Raw genomic sequence first — 19,837 nt, forward strand, 5'->3', positions numbered from 1 at the left:
GGCCTGGGGACACTGGGACCTGCCCCATGTGGGTGGGGGGACACTGGGACTAGCCCTATGTAGACCTACGGGCACGGGGACCTGCCCCATGTGGGTATGGGGCCACCAGGGCCTGCCCCATGTGTGTGCGGTGACACCGGGACCTGCCCCACAAAGGCCTAAGGACTGGAGCCCTGCCCCACAGGGCCCTCCGCATCCTGCCCCACGGAGTTGCACGCACCCCTCAGCCCCCACTGTGCCCCATGCGGCCCCACCGGCCAGGTGGCTGTGCAGCCCCGGCAGCCCCACCCTGTCCCTCAGCCCCACAGGCCTCACACGGGCACGGCCGGGCCGCAGCGGCACCGTGTTCCCGAGGGCTGAGCTCACGCGCTGCCCGCCCTGCAGAGCCCCCGCACCCGCCGGGGCCGAGGTCCCGCAGCCCTGCCGCAGGTCCCGTTCCCCGCTTCCTCCCCAGGGACAGGGCTCCGGCACCTGCCAGCACGCCGATGCCAGGCTCCCGCTCCACCGCCGTGCACCAAAACACACCATTGCTAAAACTCTCCAGTCTTGGGAGGGCAGAAAACGCTGCCGAGGGTGATGTTGCTCTGTGCCACGAGGGTCACGGAGGCTCCCGGGAGCTCAATAAAAATGTAACCAAGAGCTGTTGCTGCCCTCGTTCACCACGCAGCCTGTTCAGCGCCGCTTTGGGCACACAAGTAAGAGAGAAAGGGGGTGTCGGGCTGCCACCCCTGTGCCGCTTCCGAAAACCCTCAGCAACCAGGCAGGCACATGCCCTGGGGGTGCGTTTGCCGGGGCAGAGCGGGCTGGCACAGGCTCATGCGGCCAAACGCCTTGGCAGATCCCCCGGAGATGAGCTGGCGACCAAAAGGGCCTGACTCTGCCTCCACCCGCCAGCTGGCAGGAGCCGGGAGGCAGCTCTGCGCATCCAACGCTCCGGGGCCTGAGATCCCTCCTCCCGCCCCCCACCTTCCCTGAGCTGGGGTGAAACCGGGGGACCCCCAAGAGCCACCCTGGGGGGTGGCGGCCAGAAAAAGGGGTCTCGGAATGAACAGAAAGGGATTTAACGAGGGGCGAGGCGACGGGGATGCAGTCCTCAGTGCTGCAGCCCGACGGCAGGGAGAGAGTCTGAAAATGCCAGCCAGGGAGGAAAGAAGGGCGAGCGGGAGGGAAGGGGCTCCCCAGAGCTCTGCAAGGCCACGCTCGGTGTGTGCCGACCTCCAGCGCTGTCGCACACTCAGCCGGGGCCAGGAGAGGAAGCCATGAGCAAAGGCACGGGGCTGACAGACTGCCCAGGGCTCAGGGAGGGCTCGACAGTTCCCGATTACACCCCGGCCCCCGGCTTGGAGCCGGGAGGCGCCGGTGAGAGGCAGCCCGGGCAGCGTGCTGGGGCTTGGGGCGCTTCCCCATGGCCCAGCGTCGGCGGCCGTGCCGCCCCTGCCTCCAGCCTGAGCGTCAGAGCTGGGCCCGTCAGGGAGAGGAGACGGGGGATTTCTTCCAGCCCGTGCAGGAGGCAAGACCTGCATCTCCTCGCCGCTCGACCCCTGAGACACGGCGGCCCCACGAGGTGACAGCCCCTCCGGCCGTGAGGAGTGGAGCCAAACTCCGCGCCACGTGATGGCCGGGAGAGCGGCCGGACAGCGAAACCCTGCACCGCTCGCGCCATTGTTTTCCTGGAAACGGCGGACAACAATAGCCGGGCTGTGCAGTTGTCACACTGCCCACGCAGCCTCTGCCCGCCTGGGGAGCTCGGCTCCTCTGACAGCAGCCATGACACCGACTTCCCTGGGGACAGGCAGGGACCCCACGTCCCACGCTTGAGGGGCTGCTCGCTGCCACCAGCCACTGTGGCTCTGCCCCCAGCTCGGGCTCCCCACGTCCCACTTGGCGGAGCCTGGCTGCCCAGCCCGCTCCATCCCAGCTGCCTTGGGATGTCCTTGCCCGGGAAGAAGCTGGGACTGGCCCCTGCCAGCATCCCTCTGGCCCCTGCGTGGCTGTGTGTGCCCCCGCCGGGGACATGTCCTTCCCAGGGTCACCCTCTGCTCCCATACACAGCGTTGGAGGAGTGCTCCAAGCCTGACAGGGACCTTCTTCCGTCCCTGAGGCCACAGTGAAGGGCTGCAGTCCCACCGGGAGGGCAAGGGGAAGGCAGCCAACCCAGCTCCCACCCTGCACCCCATACGTACGTCTGCCGCCTTCTTCTCCGCCAGCTCCAGCTTCTCCTGGGCATCTTTCAGGGCCTCGGAGTATTTGTCCAGCTCATCCTCTGTCCCTTTCAGCTTCTTCTGCATGGCGGCGAGCTCATCCTCCAGCTGGAAGGGCAGCGAAAGTCACCGCAGGTGGATCCCCCTCTGGACCCCAAATAGGGGGAGAGCCCTTGGACACCCCTCTGGACCCGCACACAAAGGGAGAGCCCTGCCTACCCCAGCCCAGGCTCAGCTCTGCCCCACAGCATCCCTCCTGCCCCATCCCAGGCTCAGCTCTGCCCCACACGTCTGTACCTGTCCCACGTGCCACCAGCTGGCATGGGCTGAGCCCTGGGCAGCCCTCGGGACGCCCACAGCATCGTGACACAGTCCCCGAGCTGTGGGACAGTGGCAGCTCTCACACCCCTGTTCCCCTTGCCAGGGTCTGGGCTCAGCACGGTCCACCCCCCCTGACATCCCTCAGCTGAGGACGTCTCCTGCCTGCCCTACCTGCTTGCTCCGCTCCTCCGCCTGCTTCTGCTCGGCCTCCGCCTGCTCCGCCCGGTCCAGGGCGTTCTCCTTGTCCAGCTTCAGCATCTGCATCTTCTTCTTGATGGCCTCCATCCTCGGTGGGACGCGGGTGCCGGCAACGGGGCAGCGGGCAGCAGGACGGGCAAGGAAGGCAGGGCGGCAGTGCTGCCCGATGCCCCGCTGCTCGGTTTATCAACTCTGCCCTGCCCGCTGGTGCAGGGGCTTTGCCTTTCTTGGGCCGAGCCGCCTCCCCACCTTCCCAAAAAGTCTGTGCTGGGGACCCATTGTCTGCCCTGGGGGGGTCCGGGTGGCTGCAGCCTTATTTGGGCTCCTGAGAACAGCTGGGGCGGTTATAAAAAGCAGCGGCAGGTCTGCAAGAGAGGGGTCCCGCATTGTTCCAGCCGCCTGCACCCCCCCCTTGCAATGGGACACCCTGTCCGGCATCATGGGGACACCGTGCTCCCACCCGGCACTCCCTCGAGACACACTCGGGACATTGAGCCGGGTCCGTGCAGCACCGGCAGCGAAGCCGGTTTGCACCCCACCGGGATGTTTTGGTGGCCCCCGGGCTGACATTTACCCGTGCCCGGGGGTGGCGTGGAAAAGGGCGAGCTCATCCCGACACTATTTTAAGAGCAGGGGCTTAGCAGCAGCCCCCAGCCCGAATTGTTTGGCTCGGTGGGGAGCAGCGGGGGGATTCAAGCCCAACACCCAGGGAAGAGCACCCCGGGAACCCCCTGAGCCCCCAGCCTGGCTCTGACCGCACTGGTGCTCGGCAGCGAGGCAGAAGATGCTGTTGGCAGCCGGAGGAGCGAATTCCCCAGGCGCAGGGAGGAATTGTCAGGGAGAGCGGCGGCACTTCCTACGCAGCCGGGGGATTAGCAGCCTCCTTGCGCCAGCCCCGAGGTCCTGCTGGCCCCGTGAGCCAAGTCGGGATGTCCCAACGGGGGGAGACCCACTGCTCCCTTCCAGGGACAGATTTTGGGGGCTGAGGGGGTCAGCACCCAAGGACCCCGGCGGCAGCTCCCTGGGCAGGGCGCCAGGAGGGACGGTGCCCACGAAGGGCCCCGAGCGGCCGCTACACCCCCATGCCCTGGGAGCCATAAATAACCCCGTGCAGCAGGGGCAGCGGAGCCAGCGGTGGGCACGGGGCCACGCGCCTTTGTCCTGGGATCATCCCGGGCGTGAGCCGGGGGGGGACAGGTGGTGAGCACTGACCCCACCGCCATCCCAAACCTCCGCCGGGCCCTGGGGATGGCAGCTCCTTGGCTGCCTGTCCCCGGCCCTGCCGAGACCGGCACGCGGTGCGGGCGGACGGGGTTTATTACAGCAGCGAGAGGGCGGGCAGGGGGTGCGGGAAGGGGCGCGGAGGCACCCCCTGCGCTCCCCCCCCCCGCCCGCCAAAGGGTGCAGGCAGCATCTCGCCTGGTCGGCGCTGGGCATCCCTGGCGCTGTAAGAATATGTTTGATATTTAGTTGGCTTTCCAATAAAACAACCTAATATCAAACATATCAGACAGAGGCAGGGGCAGGCAGAGGCGGCAGGACCCGGGGCTCAGCTCCCTGCAAGAGAAGGAGAGAGAAGGAGAGGCTGAGAGCTGGCGGGGGGGGGGTAACTCCCCGGTTTGCCCAGGCAGGACCCCCCAGGGCACCGCGCAGGCAGCACCTCGGTGCCGCTTCGGTGTCTGGAGCCCTCTTGGGCAGCTGCGCCGGTATTGGGATGCTCCAGGATCCGGTACCCGAGCAGGAGGCGTCCTGCAGCGGGGAGGAAGCCAGAGCAGGGCAGTGCTCCCGGCGTGGCACGGCACACCACACCATGGCACGGACTGGCACGGCATGGCATGGCAAGGCAGCACTGCCCACCCGTCCCTGCGTGCCCGGGGCCGAGGGCACCCCACGTCCGTCCCTGCCTTACCTGGGCCGGCTTGGGGGGCTCCTCGGCGGTCTGGCTCAGGGGCCGCCCAGCCGCCATTTATAACCGCGCTCAGCTGCACCCGGCGGGGGGATGCAGCCGGCAAATGCCCTGGCCTCACGCACGTGGCCTCGTTCCCATTAATTACCACCCATCGACGTCCCCCTGCCCCCTCCGCAGACCCCCGTGCCCTTGCCGCCGAGCGCTGCCGGTCGATACAGGTCGATGGCCCCGCGCCGCCTGCTCCTGCCCCCAGTTACACGCCGCCGTCATTAGCGGGGCCATCAATACTGGGGAGCCGGGCCCATCCCGGCGGGCTCTGCGCCACCGAGGAAGGGGGCTGCGTGTGACCCTGCCCAAGGACAAGCCCCAGCCAGCGCTGGGGGGCTTTGTCCCTGTCCCCTCGCTTTGGGGGAACCACTGGGACCCCCCGTGCACAGGAGCATTCCCTCCCTGGGGTGGCCGGAGGAGGTGACAGCCTGTGGAGATGGTCCCACTGCGGTGGGCACAGCTGGGTGACAAAGGCAGGACCCCAGACCCACTCTGGGGTGGCCATTGGGACCTAGCCAGTGGCCTCCAGGCAGGAGGGCACACGGAGTCTCTCGGGATGCTGCGGGCACATGTCTCCCTGTGCCGTACTGGTGCTTCACCGCAGCGGGACACACCGACCTTGGGAATGGCACTGGGAGCTCTGCGGGACCCCAAACTTTGGGGGGCCAACGGGGCAGGACATGGGGCAAGCGGGAGCCCCTGAATGCCACGGGGGCACAGGCACGTAGCCCCTACCCCGCTGCCTGCCTGGGCTGGGGGACATGGGGCTCTGGCCCCATGGGGGTGGCAGTGGGGCGGCAGGGCCGTGCGGGGAGGGTGGCAGCGGGGATGGTGGGGACACATGTGGTGGCAGTGCGGTGCCGGGAGCGCGCGTGCAGTGGCGGCTGATGTGATGCATCCCGACAGCCGAGCTAATGAAGGGCCGTGGGCGGGGGGTGCCGGCCCAGCGGCTCCCAGCCCTGTCAATAAGCAGAGCCAGGAAAGGCGCTGATGGGCCCTGGGGCCGGGAGACACCAAGGTCGGGCGCAGGCAGCGGGGACAGCAAGTGGGGGACAGGGCCCTCCCCCGGCAGGGAGCAGACAGGGGCTCAGGGGTGCCCGGACGGTGATCGGGGCCCAGGAGCATCGCACCTGGCCGGTCTCCTCTCCCCGCAGCTGCAGGATAGTGCCACACGGCCAGGAGCACCGGGCCACGGGGGACAGGAGCGTGTGGCCGATGCGGGAGCCGTGCTGGAGCGGGACCCAGCCATGTAGCACACTGGCCGTGCTGCCATCTCCTGGCGTGGCCACGGCTGGGCCCGCGTGTAGAGGATCCGGCACGCATAGTAGGGTCGCAGGCAACGACCAGATCCCAGCCGCAGGGATCGTGCTGGGCTGCTCCTTCCCTCCACCTCCGCCCAGGGCTGTCCCACATCCCAGCACGCAGCAGACGCAGCCCCCATCTTGCTCAATGCGTTTTATTCAAAGCTGGGTGACGGCGGGCCAGTGCTGAGCCCGCCAGGTCGGGCACTCACAGCCGCTCCACGTAGAAGGCTTTCCCGAGCCGGTGCAGCTCCCACTGGTGCTGCTGGTGCTCATCCTGGAGGAGCCGGTGCAGGGCGGCTCGGCGGACCTGCCGGGCACAGGAGCTGGGGCTGAACCCCACTGTCCCCCTGGCTGGTCCCACGGGATGCGGTACCGGAGCGGGACGAGGGGGACACCCATCCCTCGCAGCCCAGGGTGCACCCAGCCGCGCCGGACCCACGCCCGGCCTCACCGCCATCTGCTCCTTGCTGGCGAGGTGCAGCTCCGACGCCACGCGCTGCCGCAGCGCCGCGGCCCAGATCCTCTCCCAACACCGCGGGTGCTCAACGGCCACCTGCCCACAGCTGTGGGGACACGGGGTGGACAGGATGGGGTGCCAGGGGGACCCCACACCAGAGCTCCCCCTCGCCCACTACCCCCCAGCCCCCGGGGCTCCCTCTGCCAGCTCTACCTCTCCAGCAACCTCGCGCAGGCGCTGCCCTTCGCCAGGACCTGCAACCAAAGCGACACATTTGGCGGGGGGAGGCCGGGTTTAACGCGCACAAGGCGGACATTGAGCCCCACTGTCCCCAACTGCTGCGGGGAGACCCACGACACCCACCCCGCTGCCCCGTCCCACCTCCTCCCGCCGCAGCACAGGGGTCTGGCTGCTTGGCTGTGCCATGGCCGGTACCGCAGGGACCCCGCAACGACCCCGCAACCGCCCTCTGCACCAGCCACGCCGTTAACGGCATCCCGGTTACTGCAGCATCCTGGTTACCACGGCGGCGGCGCAGGGACAGGGAGGGGCTTCCCGCAGTCAGAGGCCCGACGGCACACATCCTGCTCGGGGTAACTGTGATTTTATTAAACAGCAATTAAAAAGAGTGCAGAGGCCCAGGCGAGGGGCAGGGGACCCCGCCCCACGCGGTACACGCTGCGGTGACTGGTGAGCAGCGGGCGCTGCCGTCGGCCCGGCAGAACGCAGCCGTCGAGTCTGGGGCCGCGAGCTTCCGCCCATGGGGGCTCGGCAGCCGCTGGCACACAGGCGCTGGTGAGAGTGGGAGGAAACACCCCCTTGGCAGGACAGACAGGACGTTCAAAGCTGGTATTTGTCTGCCCGAGACGTCCCCAAATGCCCAGTTGCAGGAGAAAGAGTAGAAACCGCAGCCCAAAGAGGCACCTCAGCCACGGCAGCTGAGAACTGACCACCAAACTATTTACACTCTGTCCAGGCCCCCTCGTGCGCGGCCCGGGCACACAGGCAGGCTGGGCACGGTGCCGCAGAGAAAAAAACGAGCGTTCACCCTTTGGAAAGAACAGACGAGCAGCTCCAGAGCCTGAGAGCCACACAGACGGGACGGAGAAACAGCATCAGCCCGTGCCAGCCATCACGGGGAAAGAGGACAGGTGGAGGAGAGCGCTGGCTGGGATCGATGTCTTTTATAAATAAGCTAAAGCTGATCAGTTTATTCACAGGGCCAGGGCTCTAAGACGTTGCCAGACTCAAAGCCTCAAGCCTGAAGCATGTCCCAAGCCCGCTGTGGAGGAGGCCCACGGCTCACCCCCTCCGGATCCAGCGGGCAGGCACGCTGCTTTCAAATGGGCTCCTGGCGAGGGCCAAGCTCCGCCAGCCGAAACGGAGCCTCTGCCGAGCAACGATCTCGGACACCGTGCAAGAGGGAGACCTGAGAGCGCAGCTGCTTCCTCCCGACGCTGCCGGCACGCCGAACTGCGGCCAAACCCCACCCAGGACACCAGCTGCACCCAGCAAGATGCTCTGCTCGTGGCAGGTCCGCGGAGCAGTGCTCCCGGTGCGGCTCACAGGGTGCTCTCCAGCGTGTTGTAGTTGTCCTTGAAGCTCTTCAGCTCCAGGAAGTGTTTGGCACGTTTGCTCTTCTGGTTGGAAGGCAGGTAGGTGACCTGGATGGTGGCGGGGTTGGAGACTTCAGGGGAGAGGGTGAGGTCCTTCGCTGCCGACTGGTGCTGCCGCTGGCTGCTGCCTCCCCGGGCCTTGGTCCTGCAGGGAGAGGAGAGGCACCGTCACAGCTGCTCCACCGTCACATCCGTCTGTCAGACACAAGGCAGATGTGCCCCCCAGGACAACGGCGCTCACTGCCGTTTTGAAAACCAAGGTTAATGCTTCTGCCGGTGCCAGGCCCGGAGCCTGCGTGAGGTCCCTGGCTCAAAGCAGCCAGCGCAAGCAGGAACGTGACTGTGACCAAGTAACAAACCCAAAAACGCATTAACAGACGGGCTGTAAGGAACAAGTAAACCTGGAAGGACAAACAGGCGTAAACAGCCCATGTCTCAGAGGCTGGGTTTTGCCCCAAAACCTGTCTCTGTTCACACGCCACAATGGGCTGCTGGGCCCCATGAAGCCACCACTGCACCCCAGCTGCACACCCGGGCAGTAACACTTACATGTTTGCCAGCTCGTTCAGAGCATCCTGGTACTTCAGATATTCCGGTTTCCCAAAGACCTGGACGCAAAGAGAAAAGACCGTGGAAAACCCAGCCGAGGTTACAGGGTGACCACAGTCCAGCCGTCGGACTGGAGTGCAGGAGCGGGCCCCTGCTCTGCCGCGGGGGCCGGGTGCCGCAGTGCCAGCACTTACCCCAGTGCCATAGCGGGCGCTCTCATAGCCATCCAGCAAGGTGTCGATCAAGGCTTTGCGGATGCCTTTGAAGGAGGAGCTGGAATTCCGCAGCTCCAGCAGGTAGGCACAGAAGTTCTTCCCTATTAAAGACTTTGGGTACCGGACCTCTGCTTGAAAGGGGATTTCTGGAAAATAAAAAGGCACAACACAACCGGTTGTTGTGCAGGTGAAAACGCTCGTGTTCACCCACAGACGTCAGAAGTTGGTGGGGAATTAAACGTCCCACCACATCTGCTGATTGCTCCCAACGCATGAGCAGAGCGGACCCTCAGCCCCGGGTGGGATAAGTGACTGTTATTCCCAAACCAGGACCTCGAGCCTTACCACGAGGCTGCTGGTCACGCACCCCACCCTTATTCCTCCTCACCCCGTCTCTCTCCACCCTTCCCCTCCCACTCCTGCCCCGAGCTCCCTTACCAGATGTTCTGATCGCATCCAGCGCCTTCATCCTGTACAGGTAGTTATAGCAGCCTGGCAAAGAGAAAACCCAAACTGAAAGCTCTGCAAAACTCGGCAGCGGGAGGGAGGTGGGGAAAGCAGATAGGAGCAGAGCGCAGAGAGACCATCTCGGGTCGGCTCGCCAAATGCGACGTTGCGATGGGACAGCCAACAAGAGGGGCCAGCGACTCGGGCAACGACCAGGTGTAGCGGGACAAGCACTGGATGGTGTCTCTGGCAGCAGCGAGAGAGCGTACCTTGTGTCTCCAGCTGCAGAAGCCTGCTGTCATCCTCAGCTAACAGCCGGGGCTCGTACTTGATGTCTTGCACCCTTGACAGTCGAATGTCGATTTCTTCCTTTAAATCCTGCACAGCAGGAAAAAAACACAACATTTAGAGGGCGCGCTCTTTGTTTGGGGGATCACAAGAACGATGACAGTCATCCTGTGGGCCTTCCGAAATAAACCCGCTCCCCGTCCGGCTGCCCAGCCCCGCACCAAGGTGTCAGCTCCTGGAAAGGTCCAGTTTGGAAGCGGACCCTGCTTGCCCCTCTGGGCACGGATGGGTCTGCGGGCGCGGGAGAGGGAGGGCACGTCCCCACCACGGGGCCCCGTGCACTCACCTTGGGGGCGTGTTGTCCAACAGGCACGTGGGGGCCGCGGCGGGACTTCATGGCGAAGCGCATGATCTGGCGTTTCACGAAGATAAACAGCAGCACGAAGACCTGGGGTGCCACAGCAGGGACAGGGGTCAGGGACACTGAGTGGCACCCTGGGGATGTCCCCGCCGACGCCCTCTGCCCAACCCCCCGGACACTCCAGGCCGAGCAGCCACCGGGCGCCACAGACCCCCGCAAACCCGGCAAGCTCAGGGGTCCCTGTCCAGCCCACCCAGAGCCCCACGGACACCCGGGCCAGCCCCACAAACGCCCCAGCCTCCACAGAGGCTCCCGCTCACGTCCCCTCGCCGCCCCACAGGCGCCAGGACCCCACAGGCACTTCGGCCCAGCCCCGTGAGGGCCACGAGTTCCCCGCAAATACCCTGGATGCATCTCACTGGAGCTTTATGGACACCCCGGGATGGGCCTCACAAGGGCCCCACGGATACCGCGGGCCCGGTTCCACGGAAGCCCCACGGACACGCCGGGATGGGCCTCGCATGGGCCCCAGCGACACACCAGGATGGGCCCCACGGGAGCCCCACGGATACCCCGGCCCCCGTTCCACAGGAGCCCCACGGACCCGCCATGATGGGCCTCATATGGGCTCCACGGACACCCGGAGCCGAGCCCCACGGGAGCCCCACGGACAGGCCGGGATGGGCTTCACGGGAGCCCCACGGACACCCCACAGACACCCCCCGGATGGGCCTCACAGCGGCCCCAGGGGCACGCCGGGCCCGTACCCACGGGCTCCCCCGGCCTCCCCCACCCCCGCCTCACCAGGCTGCCGTAGGCCATCACCAGCACCACGTTGACCCCGGAGAGCCAGTTGCTGCCGGCCCCCGCCATCCCCGGCCCGGCCCGGGGCCGCACAACATGGCGGCCGCCGAAGCCGCTCCGCGCCCCCACCACGTGACCAAGGAGAGGAGCCGCTCCCACGTGACCGCGGCGCGCCGCGGCGCGTCACTACGCGCGTGCCGCCAGGAGAGCGCCCCCTGCCCTCTCCCCACCGCCCCCGCCGCGAGCGCGTCACGTGGGTGAAGCCGGGCTGGCCCCGCCCCCGCGCCCTCGTCACGTGATGGGGGCGGGCGCCGCTGGTAGTTGTCAGTGTGGTGAGACCCAGGTAAAGTTGCTGCGCGGCGGCGGCGGCGGCTCCGGTAACCGCGCGCGGCCCCTTTAAATCCCGCTCCCCCTTCCCGCCCCCCTTCCGCCACCGCCGAGCGCCCCCTGGTTCCCTCCCGGCCCCTCCGCTCCCCCCTCCCCCCCCTACGGGCCCTACCGCGCCGCTCCGGGGGCGGCCGCCGCGCCCCGCCGCCGGGCCCCGCGCGGCCTAGTGGGCCGGGCCGCAGCCGGGGGCTGGCGTAACGCGCGGCCGCCGCAGGTGAGGGCGGGCGAGAGGCGGGCGGAGGAGGCGGGGGGTGGGGGTGGAATGGCGGCCGCGGCCATGAGGGCGGAAGCGGCCCGCGCTCGCCCGCCTCCCGGGTGCGGGCCCGGCCTGGCGCCGCGCCGCCGCGGGGGCTCCCGCGCGGCCCCGCCGGCCCCCTCCGGTTCCCTCCCGCCCCCATTGTGCGCCGCGGGCTGGGCCGCCGGGCCTGCTGGGCCGCGGGACCGGGCCCTGCCCTGCTCCCGGGGCCCGCCCGGCCCCGCCGCTGCCGGCGCTAACAATGGGGGCCGCGCCGCGCCCGCCGCGCTCTCGGGGCTCCTCGCCCGCCGCCGGGCACCCGTCCTTTGGCGGCGCCTCGGGGGTCGTTACCGAGCTCGGCCCCTGGCCGCGGGGCGGGCCCCACCGCGGGTCCCCGGGCGATGGCGGGGTCCCGGGCGCGGCGCCGGCCTCCCCGCCGGTGCGGGGGGCTCTGCCTGTGCGCTCCCGGGCGGCAGCACCGACCCGGCGCTGCGCGTCGGTACCGACCCGGGGGCTCTGATGGCGTATCCGGGGGGTGTCCCCCCAAAATCTTGTGGGAGCGGCTCGGCTCTCAGCCGCAGTGTGTTGGCTCCGGGGGAAAATTTCTAACACTGATAGACCAGCCCCCTGCGTCGGGCTCCTTTGGGTGCTCCTTCGTCGCAGGGAAAATCTTTCCGAATGCTTTGCCCTCTGGGGTCCTTTCCTTTGGAGCTTCGGAGCCTTTTGCACGCGTTAATTAAGCTTTGTCAGAGGGGGTTGGAAATCCCAATTTTCTGTGTTAACAGATAAGGGAAACTGAGGCTGGGATGTGCCGGGACTCGCCCAGCATCAGCCAGCAGGTCTGACACAGCCGGGGATAGTGGATGTGACCAACAGATCCTTGTTCTAAAACTGTAACTTACCTGAAATTTCTAATAAAATTAACAGTTCGTTATGTTTCTGTATCACCTCTTTTTCTGGAGACTCCGCGCTTCATGTTTCTCGTAGCCAAGATTCTCTCTCCTCTGGCCGTGGAAGGCGAGTCGCGGTGTAGTCTGGAAAGGAAAAGGGGTAACGGCAAAGTGTGTCACGTTTACTTGCAGCTCCTTTGAAGAAAAGATGTTGTAACCTGTAGCTGTGGAGCTTCTTGTTTTCCCTAAATCCTCTATGAATGCCTCGCTTTCCCGTTGTCTTGAAACATAAGCGCTGGCCTGGTTTAACGCTGTTTCTCTGGTGTGGAGCAGCCACATTTTGCTTTGGCCGGAGTCGCCCTTTTTTATTACATCCCTCTTGGTGAATATATTTGATATTTGGGCTTGCTCTTTTTTTTTTGTTTTGTTTTACACGGTAAAACACTTTTGATGAAGACTGCTTTGAACTGGTAAACTCATACTGTTGTTACTTCTGTGCGGGGTCAGGATAACCAGGATTTGCAGTTAAATGTTGCCCGTGAGCTGTACTGAAGTTACACGATTGAGGAATAAATTACCAGCAGCCGAGTCCTCTTCCCTCAACGCAGCACGTGGGGTGTTGCATGGGGATGCCCGCTTATCAGCGGGGCCAGGGCCTGGCTGATATTTCTATAATAGATGTTTTTCTTGTGGGTTTGGGTTGGTGTTTTTTGTTTTTTGTTTTTTTTCCTCACATTAAAGAAAAAAAATAAATATGATTTAATCGTGGCAGCAATGCAGCTGGGCAGAGCGTGGCAGCTGTTGAACAATGCCCAGCCACTGCACAAAGGTTCGGGGCAGCAGACTGCTGGAACTGTATCCTATTGAAATTGCAGATTAAGTTACTGCAAATGCGCAGGATTGCTTCCCTCTGGGCCTGCCGTTCTGCTGCCAAATTGGTTTAATATGACAACTTGTTTGTGCGTGAAACACTTAGAACTGGAAGAGACCTAGCGGTGGAGAGCGAAAATAAATACCGTGGGGAAGAAGCCTGCGTGGAGCGTGGGAGGGGTGGCTGCGTAGCCCAGGAGGCTTTGTCTCATCTGCCTTGGGTGAAGTCCAGGCTTGGTGCTGCTCTTTCTTAAATCTGCTCGGTGTCACACGCACCTTGGGGGCTCCCGGTGACCAGGCAGGTAGCTTGGATTAGCTCCTGATAAGGAACCTTGGCACTGTGTGGCTGGAAAACTGTGTTTGGAAGTTGCCGCAAGGCATGGGTGCCCCAAAGGGCCAACTTTTGAGGTTTTGTGGGAAGCAACAAGAGCAATTGCATTTGAAAATTTGCCTGCAAACGGAGGCTAGAAGCTGATGGGAGCAGGAGCGGTGGCATATGCATCGAGCCACGGCGCGGAGGTGACCTTGGGGTCTCCGTGCTCTCAGGGAAAGGTGTCTCAGCCTGCTCAAGCTCTCTGCTGGGGGACTTGGGCAAGAGACTCCCCGGTTCTTACAGGGCCGTTTGCTAACGCCACTTCCGAGCTCTCCCCACTTTGCACGCTGGGTCTTGCCCTGTGCTGCCCCGTTGGTGTTCGCAAGCGATGTTTCGGATCGTATCCTGCAGGTCGGATTTTCTCGCTTGGCTTTCCTCCCCCCTCTCATGCTCTCTCTGTGGCTCGTTCCCCTGTCCCAAGCGGCTGCCTGCAGCACCAGGAGCACACCCTGCTGCTTTGGAGGAAGGCGTCGCAGTCTTGTTAACGAAATCTGAAAATGAGAAGTTTGCGATTATTGAGATTTTGGGGGCTCGGAGGTAGAAAGTCCTGCCTTGGGCTGTGCCTGGCATCCCTTGTGCCCGGGAGACAATAGGTAGCGTAAAACTACTGGGTGCCGATCCCGTTCTAACCAGCAGGGTTGGACTCTTCCTCCAAAGTCCGAGTGAAGTTACAGAACTCCACTTGCTTTGGATGCTCCACGGCCTGAACTCTTACTGGGATTTTTTGCCTCAAGCAGTTACTCAACAACATTACTGGCTGTTATTCCTTGTTGACATCTAGTTAAATTTTTTTTTTGGTAGTTTTTTTAATCTGGAATACTTGGTAGAAGAAAACATTATTTCCAGTTCTGGGGAATAATTGAAGCAAGCAAAAATCATCAGTTCTACAAGGGCAGTATTTTTTTTTTTAAAGCAATGTCCCCCAAACCTGTAGCACCACTTATTACTGCAGAGTTTTTGCTTCCCCTGTCCTGCTTTGGAGGCAAGGAAGGAGAAGGGGAAGTAGCTGATGTGTCTGGGGCTCTGAGGTGTTCTCTCAAAGTGAAGTTTCTTTAGAGCTTTTTTTCAAACGCTCCTTGCTCCAGTTGATCTCCGTAGCCTCTTACAGCCCTGGTCATGGCAAATCCCTGCCCGCTCACACACTTGTATTTTAGCAGTGAGTTGCTCAACCCTTTACCCCAAGTAATTCTGCTCCTGGGTCCTGATAGCTCCCACCTGAATGCAGGTGATGCTTCATTTGAAGCGCTCCACCATGGTAGCGGTGGAGAAACCTCGAGAAGTACAGGTGGTCTTTTTGTCTCGGGGACACGTGGAAATGGTAGGCTGCCCGCCAGGGCTTTTGGGGAAGCGGCGGGGAGGGTGGGGGCCCGCAACGGCTTTACTGGCTGCCTTGCCTACGCGATCGTTCAGTCTTGGTGCTGCCTTTTGTTTTCGGTTTCTAATGGTCTGTTCTCTCTTCTCCCCTGACCCACCACAGAGTTCTACCTTGTAAATACTGTTATTTGTATATACTGTAAATGATGACATCGGTGGGCACTAACCGAGCCCGGGGGAACTGGGAGCAGACACAGACACAGAGCCAGACACAGCACAAGCAGCGGCCGCAGGTAAGGGCAGCGTCTATGGAAACCAGTTAGCTTGGAGGTGGAGACCTGGCACTCCTGCCTGGCCCAGTGCTAACAGCTGGGCTTGCTCTAACGAACTTCCCGCGTGCTGTGGGGCGCTGCTGGCAGAGCCAGGTTAATTGGGCGGCCACTGACGGTGGGGTTTCTGCGTCGGTGCCTCTGAGCAGCAGCTGGGGCTGAGACTTGTTTTCATTTCCACCTGACCATTCCTCGTTCACTTTAATGAGCGCAAGTGGCTGAGAAGCCACCTGCTCTGGGTCTTGGTGCTCTGGTGTTGGTAAGGTCTGCCTCAAAATAGACATGGTTTAGGTGAGTCTTGCTCACCTGGGGCTGCAAGGCCATCCAGCGGTATGTCCCTTTTTTCCAGACTCCCCTCGCTCACTCCTCTTCGTCTGACTTTCTCTCTGAAGCTTTCCTCTCTCTGACCCTTGTTTGTGCCTCCTCTTCATCATATTGATTCCTTTCCAGAGATCTCAGGGAAGCGGTGTGGCGTTTGGAGGAAGGTTTGTTGGAAATGCGCTGCTCTAACCGCGCGCTCTCTCTGCCTTCAATTTCTTTAGGCCACTGCGGAACAGATTCGACTTGCACAGATGATTTCGGACCACAACGACGCTGACTTTGAGGAGAAGGTGAAACAAGTGAGTGTGGAAAGTGAGGGTGAACCCTGATGGGAAGGCAAGATCAATGTCGAGAGTACCGTGTAGGGGGTGGGAGGGACGCGGCTGGCTGCTCCTTGAATTTTCTTGGACTGGCTTGTTCCCCAGAATGTAGGGGATGGTGTTACCCTGAGAAAAAGGAGGTTGTAGCTCAGAAATTCCCACTCTCAGTTACCTTCTCATTGAGGGGGTGTAACTAAGCTCAGGAGGACGGGGAGACTCCCAAACCCTGACACTTCTTTGTAGGATTTCTGGTTTGGGATTCAACTTGCTTGGCTCCTAAGAGATCCGTGGAGATTTTGGTGCCTTCTTGGTTTGGAACACGTTTGATGTTTGGAACACATGGTTTTGACCATGGTGTTGTCTTCTCTACAGCTGATCGACATCACAGGCAAGAACCAGGACGAGTGTGTGATTGCTCTGCATGACTGCAACGGAGATGTCAACAGAGCCATCAACGTGCTGCTGGAGGGCAATCCGGACACGGTAGGATTGGGTCCTGTAAATCTGGTGAGGCCTATTTCAGTGTAGCTGCGTATTTGGAGACAAGACATACAGTAATGTCTAGCTAACAAGAGCCAAAATGACCTACTAGTTCCACAAGTAGCACGTAATGTGTGATTGCGTCCTGGCTTCTTAACGCTGCTCTCTGTAGGCTTGCACAGAAAACGAGCGTGGCCAGCATGGCCAAAGGAGTAGAGGGGAAAATGCCATAAATCATTTATTTCCTATGCACTTTTACAACGGTACAGTGGCATCCGTATAAGCTTTCACAGTGCTGTGAGCATGAAATAACTTATCTTTCCCCACGAGGGCCGAGTGGTCTGTGTTAAAGGGCAGGTACGTGTCAGCTGTGGTTCCTTTCTGTTAGGGTAATGCGGTTTTGTGTCTCTGGCCCTAAACATTTGCTTCTCAGCGGCGTGCTGACTGGCTTGTGTGCCCGTGCTGCATTTTTGAGGGTCTTTTTGCCGTTTGTTTTCTGTGGAGTTAAGCTCAGCTGCCGTCATGAAGGTGCCTGTCTCAGGCAAGCCAAAGTCAGCTCGGAGAACAAGCGAGTGCTTGGTTCGGAGGAACCTTCTGCCTGGCATGTGGGATGTTGTTCATTTTGTGACAGACAGCAGACACAAGTTCTGTTACAGCCCAGTACAAAGCCTACAAATATCAGATCCTTCCAAACTGCCGCTGATCAGAGGTGTCCTCCCAGCACCCCGCTTTGGCTGAAGCCGACTCGACTCTTTGTAGAGTTGAGGCTCTAAGTGTCGATTCAGAATATTACGTATTAGCTCTTTTTTTTTTTTCTCTTTATTAGCCCTGAGCATAGATGGATGCGCTGGACGGCTCAGAGTCTGTTCTGCGTAATGTACCTGCTTCACAATTCGGGTGCTTTGCTAGCTTTGGCACCGGCCGAGCTCAGAACCGCATGCGTAAGGGTCCTTCCCTGCCTTTAGAGAGCCCTTTCCATTGACAACTGACCAAAATAGCTGTTGGAAAATCCTTTCAGAAGGGGGGATGATATGATTGTGCGTTGCTGAGGCAGAGCTCTGCCATGACTGTCATTTTCCTCCACAACCCTTGTAACCAGCGGCTTCTAGTCAAACGATGAACTCCTGCTGCAACGGCAGTTGCGTTTCCTGGATAAACGCATTGCTCATGAAAATAGCATCCAGGATGGTGTGCGGTACTTCCTTTATTTGAGCAGCTGGAATGCCCAGCGGCGTGAGATGCAGGGCAAGGCACGGCTACTGCAGAGGATTTGTAGAGGCAGAAAGGGAGTTGGCAGAGCAAAGCCCTGGAGAGCCTGCAGTGCCATGGGGGGCCTGCGGCCAGTGCCCGCCGCACCGAGCGCAGGCGGCAGCGTCTGTGCTGTAATTGGTCAAAGGTCTCGGAGCGGCTTCTGGCCCGGATTCAGCTTGTGCAGCAATCCTGTAAAGGGGATTTTCTGATAAGAAACGGGCTTGCTAATTGCTCAGATATTCACCCGCTGATGAAGACAGCTCACCTGCTGAGCTAGTTACTCATAACCGTATTTCAAACAGTAGAGGAGCTGGCGTGATCTTAGCATCGAGGTAGATTTGGCTTAAAATTTACAGTATTCAAAGTAAATATTTTCCTAAATTTCCTTCTGAGCCAGATACCTATGGAGAGAGACTTCGGAAGCTTTGGGTTTGAAGGCAGCTTGTGCCTCCGAGGTTTTTTTGTCACTGTCCCTGCATGTTGTCATCCAAACCCAGCTGTTTACTCGTCTGCCAGTTATGTTTTCAGGTGTTTGTCAATGACTTGTGCCTATTTTTAATTGTTCTAACAGTGTGCAGCATCAGTTTAAGACTATGAAACCTCTGCAGACTGTCATAAAATAAACCGATGCGGGCCCGCGGCTGTAAGCTGGAGGCGCTTGTAACTTCTTACAGTTGTGATGACTTGAACTTGCCTGTTGGATAAATTCTGTGATACTCCTCTCCCTGTGAGCTGCTGCTCAGGGGAGGGGTTTTGTTAAATCGCTCCGCAGCTGAGAGAACAACTTTCCCTGAAATGTTGACTGCAGAGCACTTCGGGACGTTTGCCTGGGTTATTCTGGGAGCTCCCCAAAACAGTGACCTATATGAAATGGCAGGGTTGGGGTTTTTTTTCCCTGAACAGGGTAGATTTAGCCACGCTTTGAACCTGAGTAAGTGTTATGCCCACTTTATTTAAGAGGTTTAGTAGATCTTTGCAGAAATAGAATAACTCCTCTCCTGTTAGCTCAAAGTGCATGCTAGTAAGAAAGCTTTCCTTCAAGGAAGAGGCTGTACTGTGTGTAGGCTGATAGACTCTTCTTTAAAAAAAAAAAATAATAAAGTTGGACTGGGCACCATTTTTCTGGAGACTTTCGTTATATTCTCTGTAGCATGTTTAAATACGTGTGTATTTGCATTGATCAAACTACGATTAACTACTTTCCCCTTTGCAAACCTTCAGCATTCCTGGGAAATGGTCGGGAAGAAGAAGGGTGTCTCGGGACAGAAGGAGAGCGGACAGACAGAACCTAGTGAAGAAAGCAAAGAAAACCGGGAGAGGGATCGGGATTTCAGCAGACGACGTGGCGGGCCACCGAGGCGGGGGCGAGGTGCCAGCCGTGGAAGAGAGTGTATGGACCTGCCCTTTAATAACACCCGTAATTGTCACATCGCACCCCGGGGCGCTTTGTGCTGCATAAAAGCTCCCAGTGAAGCTTCTTGGGCAGACATGTCTTTGAGGAAAACCCTCCTTGTGTGTGTGGCGCTCTGTTTGATGCTCCCCTGTCTGAGATGATTCCTTGGGCGATACCCTCAGTCCCATCAGCTGAAATAAAAGAAGCTATGGGAGCCTTTGGCGGCGTGATCTCCCGCACAGCTGCCGCGCTTCGCTGTTTGAGGTCGGTCTTGTATCCTCCCTAAAGCGGGGTGAATCTTGAAATTGTCTTTGCATTCATTCTATTTTCCAGTTCGGGGCCAGGAGAACGGACTAGACGGTGGTAAGAGTGGAGGAACTTCTGGAAGAGGCACAGAAAGAGGGAGACGGGGACGTGGCCGAGGCCGAGGTACACATGGGGTTTGAGGTCAGAGGGGGTGGGAGTCAGCGTTTCTATCTCCCCTGTGGAGTTTGAAAGCCTCTTTTATGGGAGGAGTCACCAAACTGAAAATAAGCGCTTGATTTTTCTGTTCTTATGCTTACACCTAGTGTCTACACGTTGCTTCCCCATCTTAGATGCTCTAGAAACAGTACCTAGTTCTTGCATCCCATGGAGCTGAAAAAAAATAGGGCTTTATTGTATAAAGGTGGGAAGTTAAAAAAAACTCAGGTGACAGTTTGGCAGGTGGGACAATTGCTTGTTAGGAACAGAATCTGGATCCTCCCTGTTCTTGCCCATGTGTCTCCGAGCACCGTGGCTGTGCAGATGCTTGGCTTGGTTTTTAAATACTCGGCGGCAGAAATTAATTTTTCCACAAAATCTGTGCTGCTCAGGAATTGTTGCTGAGGACACGCACCGCAGAAATCAGAACCTGGGGTCCGGTATTTATGGTTTGTGCCAGCTGGAAACCTCATCTGAGCCTGGAATCGCACATC

The 19,837-nt window shown here is 60.5% G+C and overlaps 2 protein-coding genes across 11 annotated transcripts in view; one reads left to right on the forward strand and one right to left on the reverse strand.

Moving 5' to 3' along the window:
• Positions 1–7,026: 7,026 nt before the first annotated feature.
• LTAP1 (lipid transport auxiliary protein 1) lies at positions 7,027–10,897 on the reverse strand. The gene is made up of 7 exons (XM_074566305.1): positions 10,719–10,897; positions 9,900–10,001; positions 9,535–9,643; positions 9,257–9,310; positions 8,798–8,964; positions 8,604–8,662; positions 7,027–8,199 (listed from the first exon to the last, which is right to left on the reverse strand). The coding sequence occupies exons 1-7, from the start codon at positions 10,785–10,787 to the stop codon at positions 8,001–8,003; spliced, it is 759 nt and encodes a 252-aa protein (XP_074422406.1). The 5' UTR covers positions 10,788–10,897; the 3' UTR covers positions 7,027–8,000.
• Positions 10,886–19,837, forward strand: part of UBAP2L (ubiquitin associated protein 2 like) — a 31,738-nt gene continuing 22,786 nt past the window's right edge. For 5 of the 10 annotated variants that reach the window (XM_074566229.1, XM_074566233.1, XM_074566234.1 and 2 more), the window contains exons 1-6: positions 10,961–11,061; positions 14,951–15,080; positions 15,659–15,736; positions 16,130–16,240; positions 18,710–18,878; positions 19,215–19,310. In XM_074566229.1, coding sequence (XP_074422330.1) covers positions 14,991–15,080; positions 15,659–15,736; positions 16,130–16,240; positions 18,710–18,878; positions 19,215–19,310 — 544 coding nt within the window. In that variant the 5' untranslated portion in view covers positions 10,961–11,061; positions 14,951–14,990. Of the gene's footprint in view, positions 11,320–14,950; positions 15,081–15,658; positions 15,737–16,129; positions 16,241–18,709; positions 18,879–19,214; positions 19,311–19,837 lie in introns of all 10 variants that reach the window. The other 5 variants (XM_074566236.1, XM_074566237.1, XM_074566238.1 and 2 more) reach the window with 3 other exon arrangements.

Source organism: Larus michahellis, chromosome 24 (genome assembly GCF_964199755.1).
Source record: "Larus michahellis chromosome 24, bLarMic1.1, whole genome shotgun sequence".
Classification (NCBI taxonomy): Eukaryota; Metazoa; Chordata; class Aves; order Charadriiformes; family Laridae; genus Larus; species Larus michahellis.